A 15928-nucleotide genomic window follows, 5' to 3' on the forward strand; every position below is an offset into this window, starting at 1 on the left:
TGGTGAGCAGAATTAGCTGACAGGCTGTGAAAAGGAAACAATGGTGATGTCTGCTGCACTCACAGGCTTGCTGAGATGGATAAAAACAAGAACACAAACACACAATTTGCCCTCTTGGGCTCTGGGCTGCATGCACTTCTCTCACTTGCTGCCTAACTAATTTGCTTGCATCCTAACTCCTCTGGCCAATCCTCTAAACTCACCTTGAACATAAGGCAAAGTCCAGGGTAAGGTAGAGGGGTGGGAGAAGGTGGAAGGGGGGTTGGGAGCCCCTCCTGGGCACTCTGGTTTCTGGCAGGGCTGTTGTGTTTCTGTAGTGCTTTTAACTTGTCTATTCCTGCCTATAGCTGCATCTATTGCAAAGACCTGCTTGTATCTTGTGCTAAGCTGTAAATAGCTTAATAAGCTGTAAGTCTCAAGTTGTGCCAGGGGAGGTCTAGGCTGGATGTTAGGAGGAAGTTGTTGCCAGAGAGAGTGATTGGCATTGGAATGGGCTGCCCAAGGAGGTGGTGGAGTCACCATCCCTGGAGATGTTGAAGCAAAGCCTGGATGAGGCACCTCACTGCAACCTCCTTTCAGAGACCTGCAATGAGGTCTCCTCTCAGCCTCCTCTTCTCCAGGCTAAACAAGCCCAGCTCTGCAGCTGCTCCTGGTTTTGGTTTCAACACACCTGTATGTCCTTGCTCCCAATCATTCCCTTCCAACCCTATTGACCACACCTGTTCTGCTTGGCCTCGCTGCAGTCCATGCTAGGAATGTGCTGTTTTGCCATGGCAGGGATGCACAGAAGCCATCTGCTGGGTTGTCAGCATCTCACTGGTTACCTTCCCTTTGCAGGATGTCTTTTTTAGTCCCAGCCCCTGTGAACTGCTGCCTTCACTGTTTCCATGGTAGCTGATCCCATCCTTCCATGACTTCCTCACCAGTGGCCTAACCGAAACCTAGACCTGTCACAAGGCAAAGGCAAGGCAGCTACAGACTGGCTGAAGCCTGGGGGGTGTCACCTGGTAAAAGCTGAAAACGACTAAGCAATTAAGCAGCATTATCTTAAATGGCACATTTCAGAGTGGAGCACGCCCGGAGCGCAGCGGAACTGCAGTGCTCAGTACAGCAGTGACACTGTTCCAGGGCTGCAGAATGCCATGCTTTCATCAACCCACAGCTCCTGCAGCCTGACTGTAACCAAGCCCTCCCCCTCCTTCCTTAGCAGCACTCCCAGCTCAAGCCTTTCAGCTGCATGCCCTGGGAATCAGACCTGGGGCTGGGTTCTGAAACAGCTGATCCCAAATCCAGACCTCAATGCTTTCAATCCTTGGGATATGTGTAGGCTCCATAGGCTGCAGTGTTCAGCCTAACACCTGCCTTCCTCCTGCCCCTCCCTGAGGGCAACTTTGTATAGTGAATGTGAGATGGTCAGGAGCTTGGAAGTGTTTAAACTCAGGTCTTGTACAGAGCAAGGACTTTAAGTATGGGCAGCCATTCCCAAGCATCTTGGTCAAGGTCTGGTCTTCTGTGTTCTAGCACAGGGGCTCTGATGAGCTGCTGTTCAGTGAAGAGCAACTTGGAAGTTCAAGGAGGATACCTCTCTCACATTCATCTGTGGAGCTCAGAGCAGCTCAGCTCCTGCCATGCACTAACAGGCACAATTATTATGGTGAAAGGGAACACCTGGAATTCTAGTCTCTGACTATACACCAGCTGTGTGCTGTGGGTGACATGCTGGAGGGAGGGGATGTCATCCAGAGGGACCTGGATAGGCTGCAGAGGTGGGCTCAAACCAGCTTCACAATCACAGGGTGGCAGGAGCTGGAAGGGACCCAAAGAGATCACTGTGTCCAACCCTCCTGCCAGAGCAGGACCATAATCTAGCTCAGGTCACAGAGTATCCCTAGTATCAGGTGATGGAGAAGAAAACATCCTGAAATTGTGTCAGGGGATGTTTATGTTGGAGACAAGGAAAGTTCTCTTTGCTGCAAGAGGGCTCAGGCATTGGAAGAGGCTGCTCAGGGAGGTGACTGGATAGGGCTGGGTGCTAGGTTGGACTGGATGAGCTTGGAGGTCTCTTCCAACCTGGTTGATTCTATGGTCTAGTTGATTGGACAGGGCTGAGTGCTAGGTTGGACTGGATGAGCTTGGAGGTCTCTTCCAACCTGGTTGATTCTATGATTGTATGGTCTAGTTGATTGGCTAGGGCTGGGTGCTAGGTTGGACTGGATGAGCTTGGAGGTCTCTTCCAACCTGGTTGATTCTGTGATTCTATGGTCTAGTTGATTGGCTAGGGCTGGGTGCTAGGTTGGACTGGATGAGCTTGGAGGTCTCCCCCAACCTGGTTGATTCTATGATTCTATGTGGTGGAGTCACCATCCCTGCAGGTGTTCAAGAAACCTGTGGACGTGACACTTTGGGACATGGTTCCTTTTGTATGGTGGTGTTGGGTTGAAGGTTGGACTCGATCTTGGATGTCTTTTCCAACCCAAAGGATTCCACGATTCAGTGATTCAGAAGGATTTCAGAGGTGCCAAGACTTTACCCATTTTCCTACTTTGCTGCTTGTTTATTGAGTTCCTTAAGAACCAAAACTTCCAGGGAGAGACCAACAGGATCCACAAAGAGCAAAAAAAAACCAAAAACCCAAGACTGCAACTCCAGTAATAATGAACTCATTTTTATTAGAGCAAATACAGTTGTGCAAACTGTACCTTGTACATTTTGGGTTATAAAGAGAGAAACTGATTCTTTGACAGCAAGGAACTTCCAATAGACAAAAGTGACGTTGTTAGAGAGGCTTGGTAGGCCTCCTTGTGCTGTCCAAAATGTAGTGTACAGTAGAACAACCAGTTATAAATAGCCTCTGTGCACAGGTTAGAAAAATACCCACATTTTTGTTTGAGCTTCCTCTTTAAAAAAGCTTAGAAATCAGACATCTTTAGAAATGGTACTAACAGGCTGAGATTTAGAAACATCTTCAGAAGCTTTGTTACCCATTGTCTCCAGAGTACTTTAAATAAACATTTCATAGGAATTTAAATAGGTGTCAGTTACAAAATCATCTCTCCCGTGGAGGGAGATGGGGGAAGGGTGAGGGGAAGGTGATTTCCACTGCTGGACTCTTTCGTCCGTAACATCAAGGCTTTACACAGTAACTCTGAAAAGTTTTGTTCTTCTTTAAAAAGGACTTTTCCTAAATTTAAAACACAATTTCGACTGGTTATTTATTTTTTTTTTTTTTAAGCATTGTTTTTTAAAGTTTTCTTTATTATTAAAAATAAATACACTGAGTTTTTCTTTTTGCTTCATTCGCTCTCTTTCCGCTTCCTTCTTTATCCGCACGCAGGATTCTCCAGGCGCTTCTGTAAAGCCTCACCACAGTGTCACTGCCCTGCTGGGAGCTGCTCAGCTCAGACCCTTACCTCAACGTGAAGGTGCTGCAGCAAAAGGTAGCTACTGGGCTGAGAGAAAAAAAAGAACAACCAACAACCTGCTGCCCAGTAAACCATGCAACCACATAGAAAGTTTAACAAACAGGTTCAAAAAACTCTTATCGTATGAAAGGTTTGCTAACAGAGATAAAAGAAACCATAACACAAGCCCTTTGCTTGTTGTAGCTTTAAAGTAGTCACTTGCCAAATGGCCACACCACGTATTTTCAGTCAAGAAAGCATGCTTTTGGTTAATATAGGGGATGGGAGCTACAGCGCAGCGGCACGGGGAAGGAACCAGGAGCACACCGCTGGAGCCAAGGGCTGGGAAATGACTTCAGGGAAACTTCCCAAAGGAACCAAACAAAAAATCAGGGGGTTGGGTTGGGTTGGTTTTAATGCTGAGGCATAAATGGTAAATGGGCTTTAAAGACACTGAAGGCATTAAATCAATAACCAACCACTTCAGCTTTCTGAATGGTCTGCATGAATGGATTCAGCACCTTCAGCCTTGCTGGTGTTAGCTTCACTGCTAGGTGCTGGCAGGCAGCATTCGGATGTAAAGTACCTCAGTGCTTAAAGGGAAGAATTTAAATCACAAATTACCACAGCACCAGCATTAAAAAGAAAAAAAAGGAAGGGGGGGGGGGGGAAAGGAACAAAGAGAGAAGGGAAAAAAGAAGAAAATGAAAGAATAAAAAAAAAAAAGAATGAAAAGAAGAAAAAGAAAGGATAAAAAAAAAGAATGAAAAAGTAAAAGAATGAAAAAATATCAACAGAGATAAAAGAAAAAGGGCACAAAAAAATTAAAAGGGAAATAATATAAAAAGGGAAAAGAAAATAAGAAAATTTAAAAAAGAAAAGAAAAAGAGACAGAGAAGAGAAGAGAAGAGAAGAGAAGAGAAGAGAAGAGAAGAGAAGAGAGGGGAGAGGGGAGAGGGGAGAGGGGAGAGGGGAGAGGGGAGAGGGGAGAGGGGAGAGGGGAGAGGGGAGAGGGGAGAGGGGAGAGGGGAGAGGGGAGAGGGGAGAGGGGAGAGGGGAGAGGGGAGAGGGGAGAGGGGAGAGGGGAGAGGGGAGAGGGGAGAGGGGAGAGGGGAGAGGGGAGAGGGGAGAGGGGAAAGGGGAGGGGGGAGAGGGGAAAGGGGAGAGGAGGGAGAGGGGAGAGGGGAGAGGAGGGAGGGGAGAGGGGAAGGGAAGGAAAGGAAAGGAAAGGAAAGGAAAGGAAAGGAAAGGAAAGGAAAGGAAAGGAAAGGAAAGGAAAGGAAAGGAAAGGAAAGGAAAGGAAAGGAAAGGAAAGGAAAGGAAAGGAAAGGAAAGGAAAGGAAAGGAAAGGAAAGGAAAGGAAAGGAAAGGAAAGGAAAGGAAAGGAAAGGAAAGGAAAGGAAAGGAAAGGAAAGGAAAGGAAAAAAGATAAACCAACATCATACAAACTTGTATCTCATCTCCCTTGGCCTGTTCTGATATTCCACCTCTCATTTAGGATGTGCTGACATTGACTTAAGATTCTGACTCCTTTATTATGCAAATTTTTGCTGGCTATTGGCATCTGAGCAGTGGTAGGAGGGTTCCAACACCTTGAAATGTCACAGTCATGGTGTGTCCCTCACTGAACCCCAAAGCAGAACGGCTCTGCAGGTTCAGGAGTGTGATGGTAAGAATTTTATCTTCAGATTAGGCTCAGATAGTTCATTTTCTGCTTCTGCTGCTAGGCAGAAGCGGTGGCTCTCTCCAGGCTGGCCTAGACACTACGTTATGGCTATACATCAAATGTCATCAACAAGGACTGAACAGAATCATGCACAGGCAAATGAAACTCGACCTCCCCGAGCACCGCAGGAGCTGTTAAAAGCAGCAGGTAATGGGATCAGCCTGGTGACTGCTGCTGCTAACTATTTCTTCTAACGAGATCGGAGCGGGCGCTGCAATCGCTTCCACAGCAACAGGGTCCTCTGAGCACATTCCTCTGGCAGTCCTCCTCCCATCTCCCCACCACACACATCAGACAGTAAAATAGTAAGGCAGCTGTTAGCTTCCATCACCCAAAAGTGCAGCTCCGTGCGTTTCCACTTCAGTCGCACTGCTGGGCCAGATGGAGAAGCCAACGCGCTCTGCTGGCGGGGCTGCTTCAGCAGATCAGTTTGGTTGCTTTCCAGCACGGCTGCTTGCTTCAGCTTTCAGAGGACCCCAAAGCAGAGAAGCTGAGCTGGGCCCTTGGCTGAATTTTCCAAGTTTCGTCTCTCTCGCGTCCCATCCCAATTCCAAGCCTCCTTCCCTGTGTCTGAGCACGACAGGTGCCACTTAAAAGGCTGATGACACAACTGCAGAGAACTGTGGGCTAACACCACTAGTTGTGATGACTTCACTGAAGGGTCAAAACAGTTACACCGTTAAACAACTGCCTTCAGCCACATTCAGACATAGCTACAATTAAAGGAGGGAACGTTAAAAGGATGGGAGGAAATGAAACCTCTCCTCGTGTGAGGTGGGGTGGAAGTGGTGGTTTGAGAGGAAAATGAGACCTTTCTTACCTTTCCTAATCCAAATCAAGTTAGAAAATGGACAAAAAGAATGGCTAAGCCAATGTTCAACAGCATCACCAGGGCGATCAGGACTGAGTTAGGACCCTGCAAATGAAATGGAGATGTCAGAATGGAGGCAGCCTCCCACACGTCGCACAGCAATCAGCACCACCTGGCAACATCATCTCTGACAGCTTGGACCTTGCTTTGAAGGGTTAACTGAAGCACAGCCACTGGCCCTGGACTTCAGCTGAGCTGGGTTTCACCTGTGTGAGAACGAGCTGGGCAAGCACAGGTGAGAGCAGAGCATGGCACTGTTCTAAAGCACCCTGAGCCTGAGCCAGCTGAGATGTGAAAGCAACCCCAACAACACGAAACCAGGATCAGCTGAAAACAAAGGCAGAGAACGTGAGCTGCTGTGGGTCAGCTGGGGTGCTGCTCTTCGTCTCGGCATCATGGTCCTCCTCTGCTTCCAGCCCCAGACAGGACAAGGTGTTTTATGCAAAGAAGACTGGTTTATGGATGAGCCAAGGGGAAAAGGAGGAGTTCCTGCTGCACCAGCACACAGAATGACAGAATCACAGATTTCACCAGGTTGGAAAAGACTTTCAGGATCACTGAGTCCAACCTATCGCCCAACACCTAAACCATGGCACTAAGTGCCTCATCCAATCTCCTTTTAAACACCTCCAGGGATAGTGACTCCACCACCTCTCCCCAGGCAGCCCATTCCAATGCCAATCACTCCTGCTGCAAAGAGCTTCTTCCTAACATCCAGCCTAAACCTGCCCTTGTACAGCTTGTGGCTGTGTCCTCTCGTTCTGTCACTGTTTGCCTGGGAGAAGTGACCAACTCCACCTGGTCACAGCCTCCTTTCAGGTAGTTGTAGAAGCAACAAGGTTCCCTCCTGAGCCTCCTCTTCTCCAGGTAAACACCCCCAGCTCCCTCAGCCTCTCCTTGTAGTGCTGTGCTCCAGCCCCCTCAGCAGCCTGGCAAAGCTTCCATTGCAGACTAAGAACAACTTCATGCCTGCAAAATTAAATTGTCTTGGGTTTATTCCAACACTTCTCTTCCAGACTTGTGTACTGAGGGGATGAAAACTCAGAGGAGAATCACAGAACCCTTTTGGTTGGGAAAGCCCTTTAAGATCATCACCCAGTCCAACCATTCTCTGACTCTGTCAGGGCTGCAACTAAAGCATGTCGCTCAGCACCACATCTCTGCCTCTTTGTAACACCCCCAGGCACAGGCATTCAACCACCTCCCTGGGGCACCTGTTCCAGTGGTTATGAACCCTGAGAGTGAAGAAGTTTCTTCTCATACTCAACCTAAATCTAAACTCCTAACCTAATCTCCTTCCATTCTTAGCTAGAGCTAAACTTGGTTAGAAAATAGCTCCAAGTGCAGGTTGCTGCACTTTGGCCACAACAACCCCATGCAGAGATACAGGCTGGGGTCAGAGTGGCTGGAGAGCAGCCAGACAGAGAGGGATCTGGGGGTGCTGATTGATACCCACCTGAACATGAGCCAGCAGTGTGCCCAGGTGGCCAAGAGAGCCAGTGGCATCCTGGCCTACATCAGGAATGGTGTGGTCAGCAGGAGCAGGGAGGTCATTCTGCCCCTGTACTCTGCACGGGTTAGACCACACCTTGAGTGCTGTGTTCAGTTCTGGGCCCCCCAGTTTAGGAGGGACATTGAGATGCTTGAGCGTGTGCAGAGAAGGGCGACAAGGCTGGGGAGAGGCCTTGAGCACAGCCCTACAAGGAGAGGCTGAGGGAGCTGGGATTGGTTAGCCTGGAGAAGAGGAGGCTCAGGGGTGACCTTATTGCTGTCTACAACTACCTGAGGGGAGGTTGTGGCCAGGAGGAGGTTGCTCTCTTCTCTCAGGTGGCCAGCACCAGAACGAGAGGACACAGCCTCAGGCTGTGCCAGGGGAGATTTAGGCTGGAGGTGAGGAGAAAGTTCTTCCCTGAGAGAGTCATTGGACACTGGAATGGGCTGCCCGGGGAGGTGGTGGAGTCGCCGTCCCTGGGGCTGTTCAAGGCAGGATTGGACGTGGCACTTGGTGCCATGGTCTAGCCTTGAGCTCTGTGGTAAAGGGTTGGACTTGATGATCTGTGAGGTCTCTTCCAACCCTGATGATACTGTGATAAAACACAACCATCAGATGATTTTAATCTGCCTGTGAAGCAAGAGAACAAAGTTCTCACAGTCTCACAGATTTCACTGGGCTGGAAGGGACCCTCAAAGGTCATCTTGTGCAACTCCCCTGCAGTCAGCAGGGACATCTCCATCAAAGGGATTGGAGTAACAAGTGCCCACTGACCAGTGGGAGGTTTTGATCACTGTGTCAGACAGCAGAAGTGGAACCATGTTTCTGTGTTCTTGCTGGAAATGAGCCACTGTGGCCCAGAGACTACAAGACACCTGGGGACAGAGGACAGGTCTAAAAGGCATCTCTCCCATGAGAAGAGGCTGAGAGGCCTGGGGCTCTCTAGTCTGGAGAGGAGCAGACTAAAGGGGTATCTTCTCAATGCTTATGCATATCTGGAGTGTAGAGGTCAAGAGGATGGAGCCAGGCTCTTTTCAGTGGTGCCCAGAGAGAACAAAGGGCAGCAAGAACAAACCAGAACTGAGGAGGTTCTATCTGGACATAAAGAAAAGCTTCTCTCCTGTGAGGGTGCTGGAGCCCTGGAGCAGGCTGCCCAGAGAGGTTATGGAGTCTTCCTCTCTGGAGACTTTCATTCCTGTGGCTTCCTGGATGCATTCCTGTGTGACCTGCTGTGGGTGACCCTGCTGTAGCAGTGATATTGGACTAGATGATGGCCAGAGGTCCTTTCCAACTGTCACCATGCTGTGCTTCTCCCTGCCTAGGTGCAGACAAACTGTATGGTCATATTCCTACCTACCTACAAGTCCCACTAGAAGCTGGAAGGCAGTTTTTAAGCAGGCCTGGGATTTTTCTCCTACAGCTTCCTTAGTGCACCTGCTCTGGTCACTCCTGAGCTCTTCAGACTAATTTTAGCTTCCGCTGTCTTAGGTCCCTGCAGGACACTGGAGTCTTGTTTATGGTATCGACCCTAAAGTGTTAGGTGCTCACTCCCTAGGTGTCTGCAGAAGGGGGAACAGCCTCTTGCACAGTAACCATGTTTTGTTTGACCATTTGTCTATCAGGAAATTCTGCTGAGGGCTTTTCCAACCCAAACAAGCCCATGGTTCTATACCACAACTCTATTTCTCTGCAATTCAGCCCTATTTTTGCCCCAAATCCAAGCCAATCTCAAGGAGGTGACACTCAAATGGCACATTGGGGTGTCAGCTGATACTGAGACTAAAGGCTGATAGACAGCAATGAGTACTCAAGGCCACACCTTGAGTGCTGTGTCCAGTTCTGGGCTCCTCAGTTCAAGAGAGATGTTGAGGTGCTGGAAGGTGTCCAGAGAAAGATGACAAAGCTGGTGAGGGGCCTGGAGCACAGCCCTGTGAGGAGAGGCTGAGGGAGCTGGGGGTGTGCAGCCTGCAGAAGAGGAGGCTCAGGGCAGAGCTCATTGCTGTCTACAACTACCTGAAGGGAGGTTGTAGCCAGGTGGGGTTGGGCTCTTCTGCCAGGCAACCAGCAACAGAACAAGAGGACACAGACTCAAGTTGTGTCAGGGGAGGTCCAGGCTGGATGTTAGGAGGAAGTTGTTGGCAGAGAGAGTGATTGGCATTGGAATGGGCTGCCCAGGGAGGTGGTGGAGTCACTGTCCCTGGAGGTGTTGAAGCAAAGCCTGGCTGAGGCACTTAGTGCCATGGTCTGGTTGACTGGCCAGGGCTGGGTGCTAGGTTGGACTGGGTGATCTTGGAGTTCTCTTCCAACCTGGTTGATGCTATTCTAATGAGAAACAAATCAGCACTGCTCTGTGGTTAAGTGTCTCTATGCACATTTCACCTCGGGGCAAAAAGCAGTCTGGGGGTGTTTGAAAGAAGCAGACTGTTGGGGGACATGGTCTGGCACCAGAGTTAGCAGAGCTTCTGTGACACTACAAAGAAGGTGCTTAAGTCAGAGTGAACAAAGGTTGATCACCCTCACAGGTACTAAGGTCAATGCCTGCAAACAAGCAGATGATGAAAGGTGACTTTGTCACCCTGCTTTACCCAATCCTTGATAAAAGGATGACTCTTGCAGGCTCTGAAATGATTTCAAACTTTGATTTTTGAACATTAGAAAACAGCCAGGTAGAGAAGGACATCCCCACATATGGCAGAAATATGTGATGACATTTTTCAAGTGCAATGCCAGAAATGAGGAGGTCTAGAGAGTCAGAACCCTTCCTGAAAATGACTTACTGCACAGATGATACCCAGAAAGGTTCTTAAGGATGTAACAGATTCACAGAAAAGATGAAACATGACCCTGATGGCTGCAACAGCTGCTGCAGGCCTGTCTGTAAATAAGGTGGCTCAAAGTTCTTAATCCAAAGGAAGGTTGATCTTTCATGCATACATGAGAAATGGCTTGGATGTGGAGAGATGGAAGGCAGAACTGAGCATGGGCCACCCTGGCTCTGCATCCTTAATGCATTAGCACTGGCAGTGTAGAGAAAGCACAGCACAGCAGCTCTGGAGACTCCAATGGAAATGGTTCAGGAGAAGTTTTGCATTCCCAAACCATGTTTTCCCCATGAAAGGGAGGCTCACTTTCTCTTTATATTCTTGAACAGATTCTTAAGCTTTTATAGAAGAGTTTTTTAGTGACAGGGTGAGAGGCAATGGCTTTGAGCTGGAAGAAGGCAGATTTAGACTGGAGATTAGGAAGAAATTCTTTCCAGTGAGGGTGGTGAGACACTGGAACAGGTTGTCCAGGGAGGTTGGATGAGGCCTTGAGCAAAATGTTCCAGTGGGAGATGTCAGTCCAGTGGGAGGTGTCCCTACTCATGCAGGGCAGTTGAAACTGGATGATCTTTAAAGCTCCTTCAACCAAAACCATTCCATGAATCTATGAATCTAAGGAAAAAAACTTTCCTTGCTCAGGATGACTGTAAAGCAACAGCAATGACAGAATCAAGCCAAAGATCTTCCCAGTTCAGCCCTGGAATCCTAAAGTCTCTCAGCATCCAGGAGTGTTTGGGATACAGAGGAATACACTACCCTGGAGTCCTGCAGTCTCTCAGCATCCAAGAGTGTTTAGGATACAGAGGAATACACTACCCTGGAGTCCTGAAGTCTCTCAGCATCCAGGAGTGTTTGGGATACAGAGGAATACACTACCCTGGAGTCCTGAAGTCTCTCAGCATCCAGTGTTTGGGATACAGAGGAATACACTACCCTGGAGTCCTGCAGTCTCTCAGCATCCAGGAGTGTTTGGGATACAGAGGAATACACTACCCTGGAGTCCTGAAGTCTCTCAGCATCCAGTGTTTGGGATACAGAGGAATACACTACCCTGGAGTCCTGAAGTCTCTCAGCATCCAGTGTTTGGGATACAGAGGAATACACTACCCTGACTACCCTGAAATCTTGAAGTCTCTCAGCATCCAGGAGTGTCTGGGATACAGAGGAAGAGACTATCCTGACTTCTCAGTAACTCTAACCTCTTTAGTTAGCTCCTGTGCAACTCCAGCACAGCACTGAGCTCAGTCCAAGAGCACTGCAGGACACTCTCCTCTTTGTCTGAGGCTGAAAGTTGACACTAGGAATTCAGAGGAAAAGTCTCAAGGAACTGTTAACAGCTCTATATGAAGCCTTTCCCTCAGGATCTTAGGTCAACAGCTTGCTCCTTTCTGATTTAATTGTTTTAGGCTTTTTTTCACTTGGTTCAGCATTTAAAACAATAAGCAGGGAGATAATTTCTTCTACAAGGGCAGATTTATAGACACATGTGGAAGACATCTTTGAAAAAGACATCTTAGGAAGACATTCTAAGCTATCTTAGAAAGAAATTTGTGACAGTGAGGGTGGTGAGACACTGGAACAGGTTGCCCAGAGAGGCTGTGCATGCCTGGAGGTGTTCAAGGCCAGCTTGGAAAGGGCTGTGATTGAGTGGAAGGTGTCCCTGCAACCAAGGCAGGTGGTTGGAAGTAGATGATATTTAAGGTCCCTTCCAGCTCAAACCAATCTGTGACTGGGTGCATGGATGAACAGCCCCACACCTACAGCTAGCTTAGACTGGCATTATGTTAAAAATGAGTTCCTAAACTTTGCATTTCTTCTTCCCTCAAATGCTGATGGAGAAGAATAATATCTTCAGAGGGTGCTCCAAAGGAAGCAGGACAGTTCCCAGAGGATCTGGAACACCACTCCACAAGCAGCAGCTAATGGCCAGTATCTCATCTCTTTCTCACTGTTCCTGATAACAGGCTGTGTGTGTTTGCAGTGCCCTGATGACTCTAAAAGGTCAGGAACTCGCTGCTTAGCTGCCCTGCTTGGTTTCTTATGGTGAAGACTCTCTCAGCTCCCAACTATGGAACACAGGGAAAATGAGGACTATTTCCAGGCACTGATTTTCACCAGAGCTGAAAAAAAACCCTGTAGTTCAGGGGAAAAAAATCTGTGCCTGCTCAGTCAGCACTGAGAAAGCTGTGAGCTTGGAGTTACCCTAGATAGAGTCCTGCCTGTGAGAGCTGAAAGGTCAAAGGGCTGATATCAGCTGCGATGCAGATTTGCAGATTACAAAGCCGCTGCACCGTCTAACTTTGATCCGCACGGAACAGGATATAAGCTTCCTGCTGAACCAGAGGATAGCTTCTGGGTGAAATGCTCATTATCAGACCACTCAGTGACAGCTCCAGTCTGGAAGCTGTTGGAGCATTGAGCTAAGATCATTACAAGCAACTTAAAAGGAGACTTTTTTCTCCAGATCTGTCCAGCTGTGGCATCTTCTTACACGTCCGCCTGGTAGGGCTGGGAAACTATTCTAATACAGTGTGCTTCCAGGAAGTGATTTCATGTGTTTTGCCTTCAATCTTTCACTCTAAGATAGGCTTTAATCATTCTTTCAGCTCTTGGTGAGACTTTCCTTAAGGCTCTTTTTTTTCCCTTTTAAATCCCTGATTTCTGTACACTCTGTTTTATTCCAGAAGTGGCTGCAGCAGTGCCAAGCCCAGATGAAACAGACTGCCATGTACTCTTGCTTAATCTTTCCTGTTGATAAATCTAAGGATTATATGAGCATCTCTGAACAACAGCAGCAGGCTGGGAGCTTGTGCTCAGTTGCCTCTCTGGCTCCTGATGCACCAAACCTTTCCCAGTTTCAGTCCTGCAAGGCCAGGCTCTGTTAAATGTCTTCCAATAAACAACTTTACGCTCTGCCGTGATTTGTAGGTTCATAGGATGGGCTGGGTTGAAAAGGACCTTAAAGGACATCCAATTCCAAGCCCCTTGCCATAGGCAGGGACACCTCCCACTAGACCAGATTGTTCAAGGCTTCATCCAACCTGCTCTTGAACACGTCCAGGGAGGGAGTATCCGTGACTGTAACCTGTTGCAGTGTCTCTCTACCCTCACTGGAAAGAATCTCTTCATAATCTCCAGTCTAAATCTCCTCTCTTCCAGCTCAAATCTATTGCCCCTTGTCCTGTCACTACAAGCCCTTGTAAAAAGTCCCTTCCCAGCTCTCCTGTAGCCCCTTTCAGTTACTGGCAGGCTGCTCTAAGGTCTCCTCCAAGCCTTCTCTTCTCCAGGCTGAACAACCCCAACTCTCTCAGCTTGTCCCCATAGGGGAGGTTCTTCATAGCCTCCTCTGGACCTGCTCCACCAGTTCCATGTTCCTCTTACACTGGGAGGAACCATACTTGAATCTTTCTTAGCAGGTTACTTGGAGCAGCTTATATTGCTGCTCTGTTGTCTTCTTTATTTAGTAGCTTCCTGGTCCCTGTCTTCTGCAGACTTCATGGGTAATATTTCCACGTCCTCTACACGTCATTAGCAAGGATGTTAATAAAACAGAGTAGCAGAACTAATCTAGGAAGGACTTCATCAGAATAATGCCAAATTAGTGATGGTTTTCTAGTGACTTTTGGGAACCATCACTGAGTTTAGCTGTTAGAGTTTATTTTAACATGACATTTAGCCTTGGCTCCCTTGTCAGAATCCATAACTGTGTAAAAGCAAATCAAGCGACCTCCTTGACTGAGGATAGGATTCCTCTGCCAAACCTGAGGATGTCAAAGATGTCTGATGAGATCTTTTACAATACATGTTGGTTCTCTCACACAGATTGACAGATTGCACTGGGTTGGAAGGGAGCCTCAAAGGTCATCTTGCCCAAACACTCTGCAATCAGCAGTGACACCTCCAACTAGATCAGGCTGCCCAGACATCAAGTCTGATCTTGAATGCCTCCAGGGATGGGCTCTCAACCATATCTGTGGGCAGCCTGTTCCAGTATTTCACCTCCCTCATTGTGCAGAACTTCCTCCTGCTGTCCAGCCTAAATCTGCCCTGCTCCAGTTTCAGACCATTGTCCCCTGTACTTCCACCACAAGCTCTTCTAAGCAGTCGCTCCCCAACCTCTCTGTAGGTCCCCTTCAGATACCAAGATGCAGCTCTAAGGTCTCCCTGGAGCATTCTCCTCTCCAGGCTGAATAGCCCAAACTCTTCCAGCCTGTCCCCATCAGGCCTCCATCAGGTCCATGTCTCTCTTCTGTTAGGGCCCCCAGAGCTGGACACAGGACTCCAGGTGAAGTCTCACCAGGACAGAATGGCAGAATCACCTCTCTTGCCCTGTGGGCCACAATGCTTTTGATGGACCTCAATTCTTTTTCAGCTCCTCATTAACCAAGTCTGGTGTCAATTACTCTGCTGTTTTGCCTGAGATCAGTGTTAAGCTCTCTGGATCTCACTAAATTAGCCATTCTGTTTATCAGCCAATCAATAATGACAGTGGGTGCCTTTTTCTTCTACTGGAGCAGCCAAAATGATTCCAAAACCCCAATGGCTATTAAAAAGATGAAAAAGATGCACCATAATAACTATTTAGACCTCTTCATTCACTGAAGATTCACTTTAGCATCTACACTGCACATTTCCCCAGTTTTCTAATGGCCTAGAAAGAATTCTCAGCATCATTCTCTTATCATTCTCTCATCATTAGAGATTCTAATTTGATAGCTTGGCTTTTTCTTTCCTGACATGGAATAGAAATGCTTACTCATGCTTCCTTTTCTGCATAACTACTGATAGCTCTCTTCTTTCTAAACAAGAATCATGGAATTATAGGATCATAGAATCAGTCAGGGTCGGAAGGGACCACAAGGATCATCTAGCTCCAACCTCCCTGCCATGTCCAGGGACACCCTACCCTAGATCAGCCTGGCCACAGCCTCATCCAGCCTGGCCTTAAACACTTGAGGGGAGGTTGTGGCCAGGAGGAGGTTGCTCTCTTCTCTCAGGTGGCCAGCACCAGAACGAGAGGACACAGCCTCAAGCTATGCCAGGGCAAATTTAGGCTTGAGGTGAGGAGAAAGTTCTTCCCTGAGAGAGTCATTGGACACTGGAATGGGCTGCCCAGGGAGGTGGTGGAGTCGCCGTCCCTGGGGCACTTCAAGGCAGGACTGGACGTGGCACTTGGTGCCATGGTCTAGCCTTGAGCTCTGTGGTAAAGGGTTGGACTTGATGATCTAGGAGGTCTCTTCCAACCTTGGTGATACTGTGATACTGTGATACCTCCAGGGATGGGGCCTCAACCACCTCCCTGGGCAACCTATTCCAGCCTCTCACCACTCTCGTGCTCAACAACTTCCTCCTCACATCCAGTCTGAACCTAACCATCTCCAGCTTTGCTCCATTCCCCCTACTCCTGTCACTACCTGATAGCCTAAAAAGTCCCTCCCCAGCTTTTTGGAATGTAAAGTTTTCAAACTCCTTCTCCAGTTCCTGAAGTGTCATTTTCTCTATCACTGTAACAGGCAAATGTTGTTAGAAGTATGAATTTTAAAGCAGTTTCTCTTTTGTTGCAGATTGCCTGGTTTAAGAGCCTACATTCAACACAGAGAAGGAAATGAACATGGG

General features: G+C 48.1%; 1 protein-coding gene across 2 annotated transcripts in view; it reads right to left on the minus strand.

The window, feature by feature from the left end:
* Positions 1 to 4774: 4774 nt before the first annotated feature.
* Positions 4775 to 15928, minus strand: part of JPH1 (junctophilin 1) — a 91987-nt gene continuing 80833 nt past the window's right edge. Inside the window, exons 5-6 of one of the 2 annotated variants that reach the window (XM_064154656.1) lie at positions 5948 to 6043; positions 4775 to 5781 (exon numbers count right to left, since the gene is read on the minus strand). In XM_064154656.1, coding sequence (XP_064010726.1) covers positions 5963 to 6043 — 81 coding nt within the window. In that variant the 3' untranslated portion in view covers positions 4775 to 5781; positions 5948 to 5962. Of the gene's footprint in view, positions 5841 to 5947; positions 6044 to 15928 lie in introns of both variants that reach the window. The other variant, XM_064154655.1, reaches the window with a different exon arrangement.

Source organism: Pogoniulus pusillus, chromosome 14, assembly GCF_015220805.1.
Source record: "Pogoniulus pusillus isolate bPogPus1 chromosome 14, bPogPus1.pri, whole genome shotgun sequence".
NCBI classification, from domain to species: Eukaryota; Metazoa; Chordata; class Aves; order Piciformes; family Lybiidae; genus Pogoniulus; species Pogoniulus pusillus.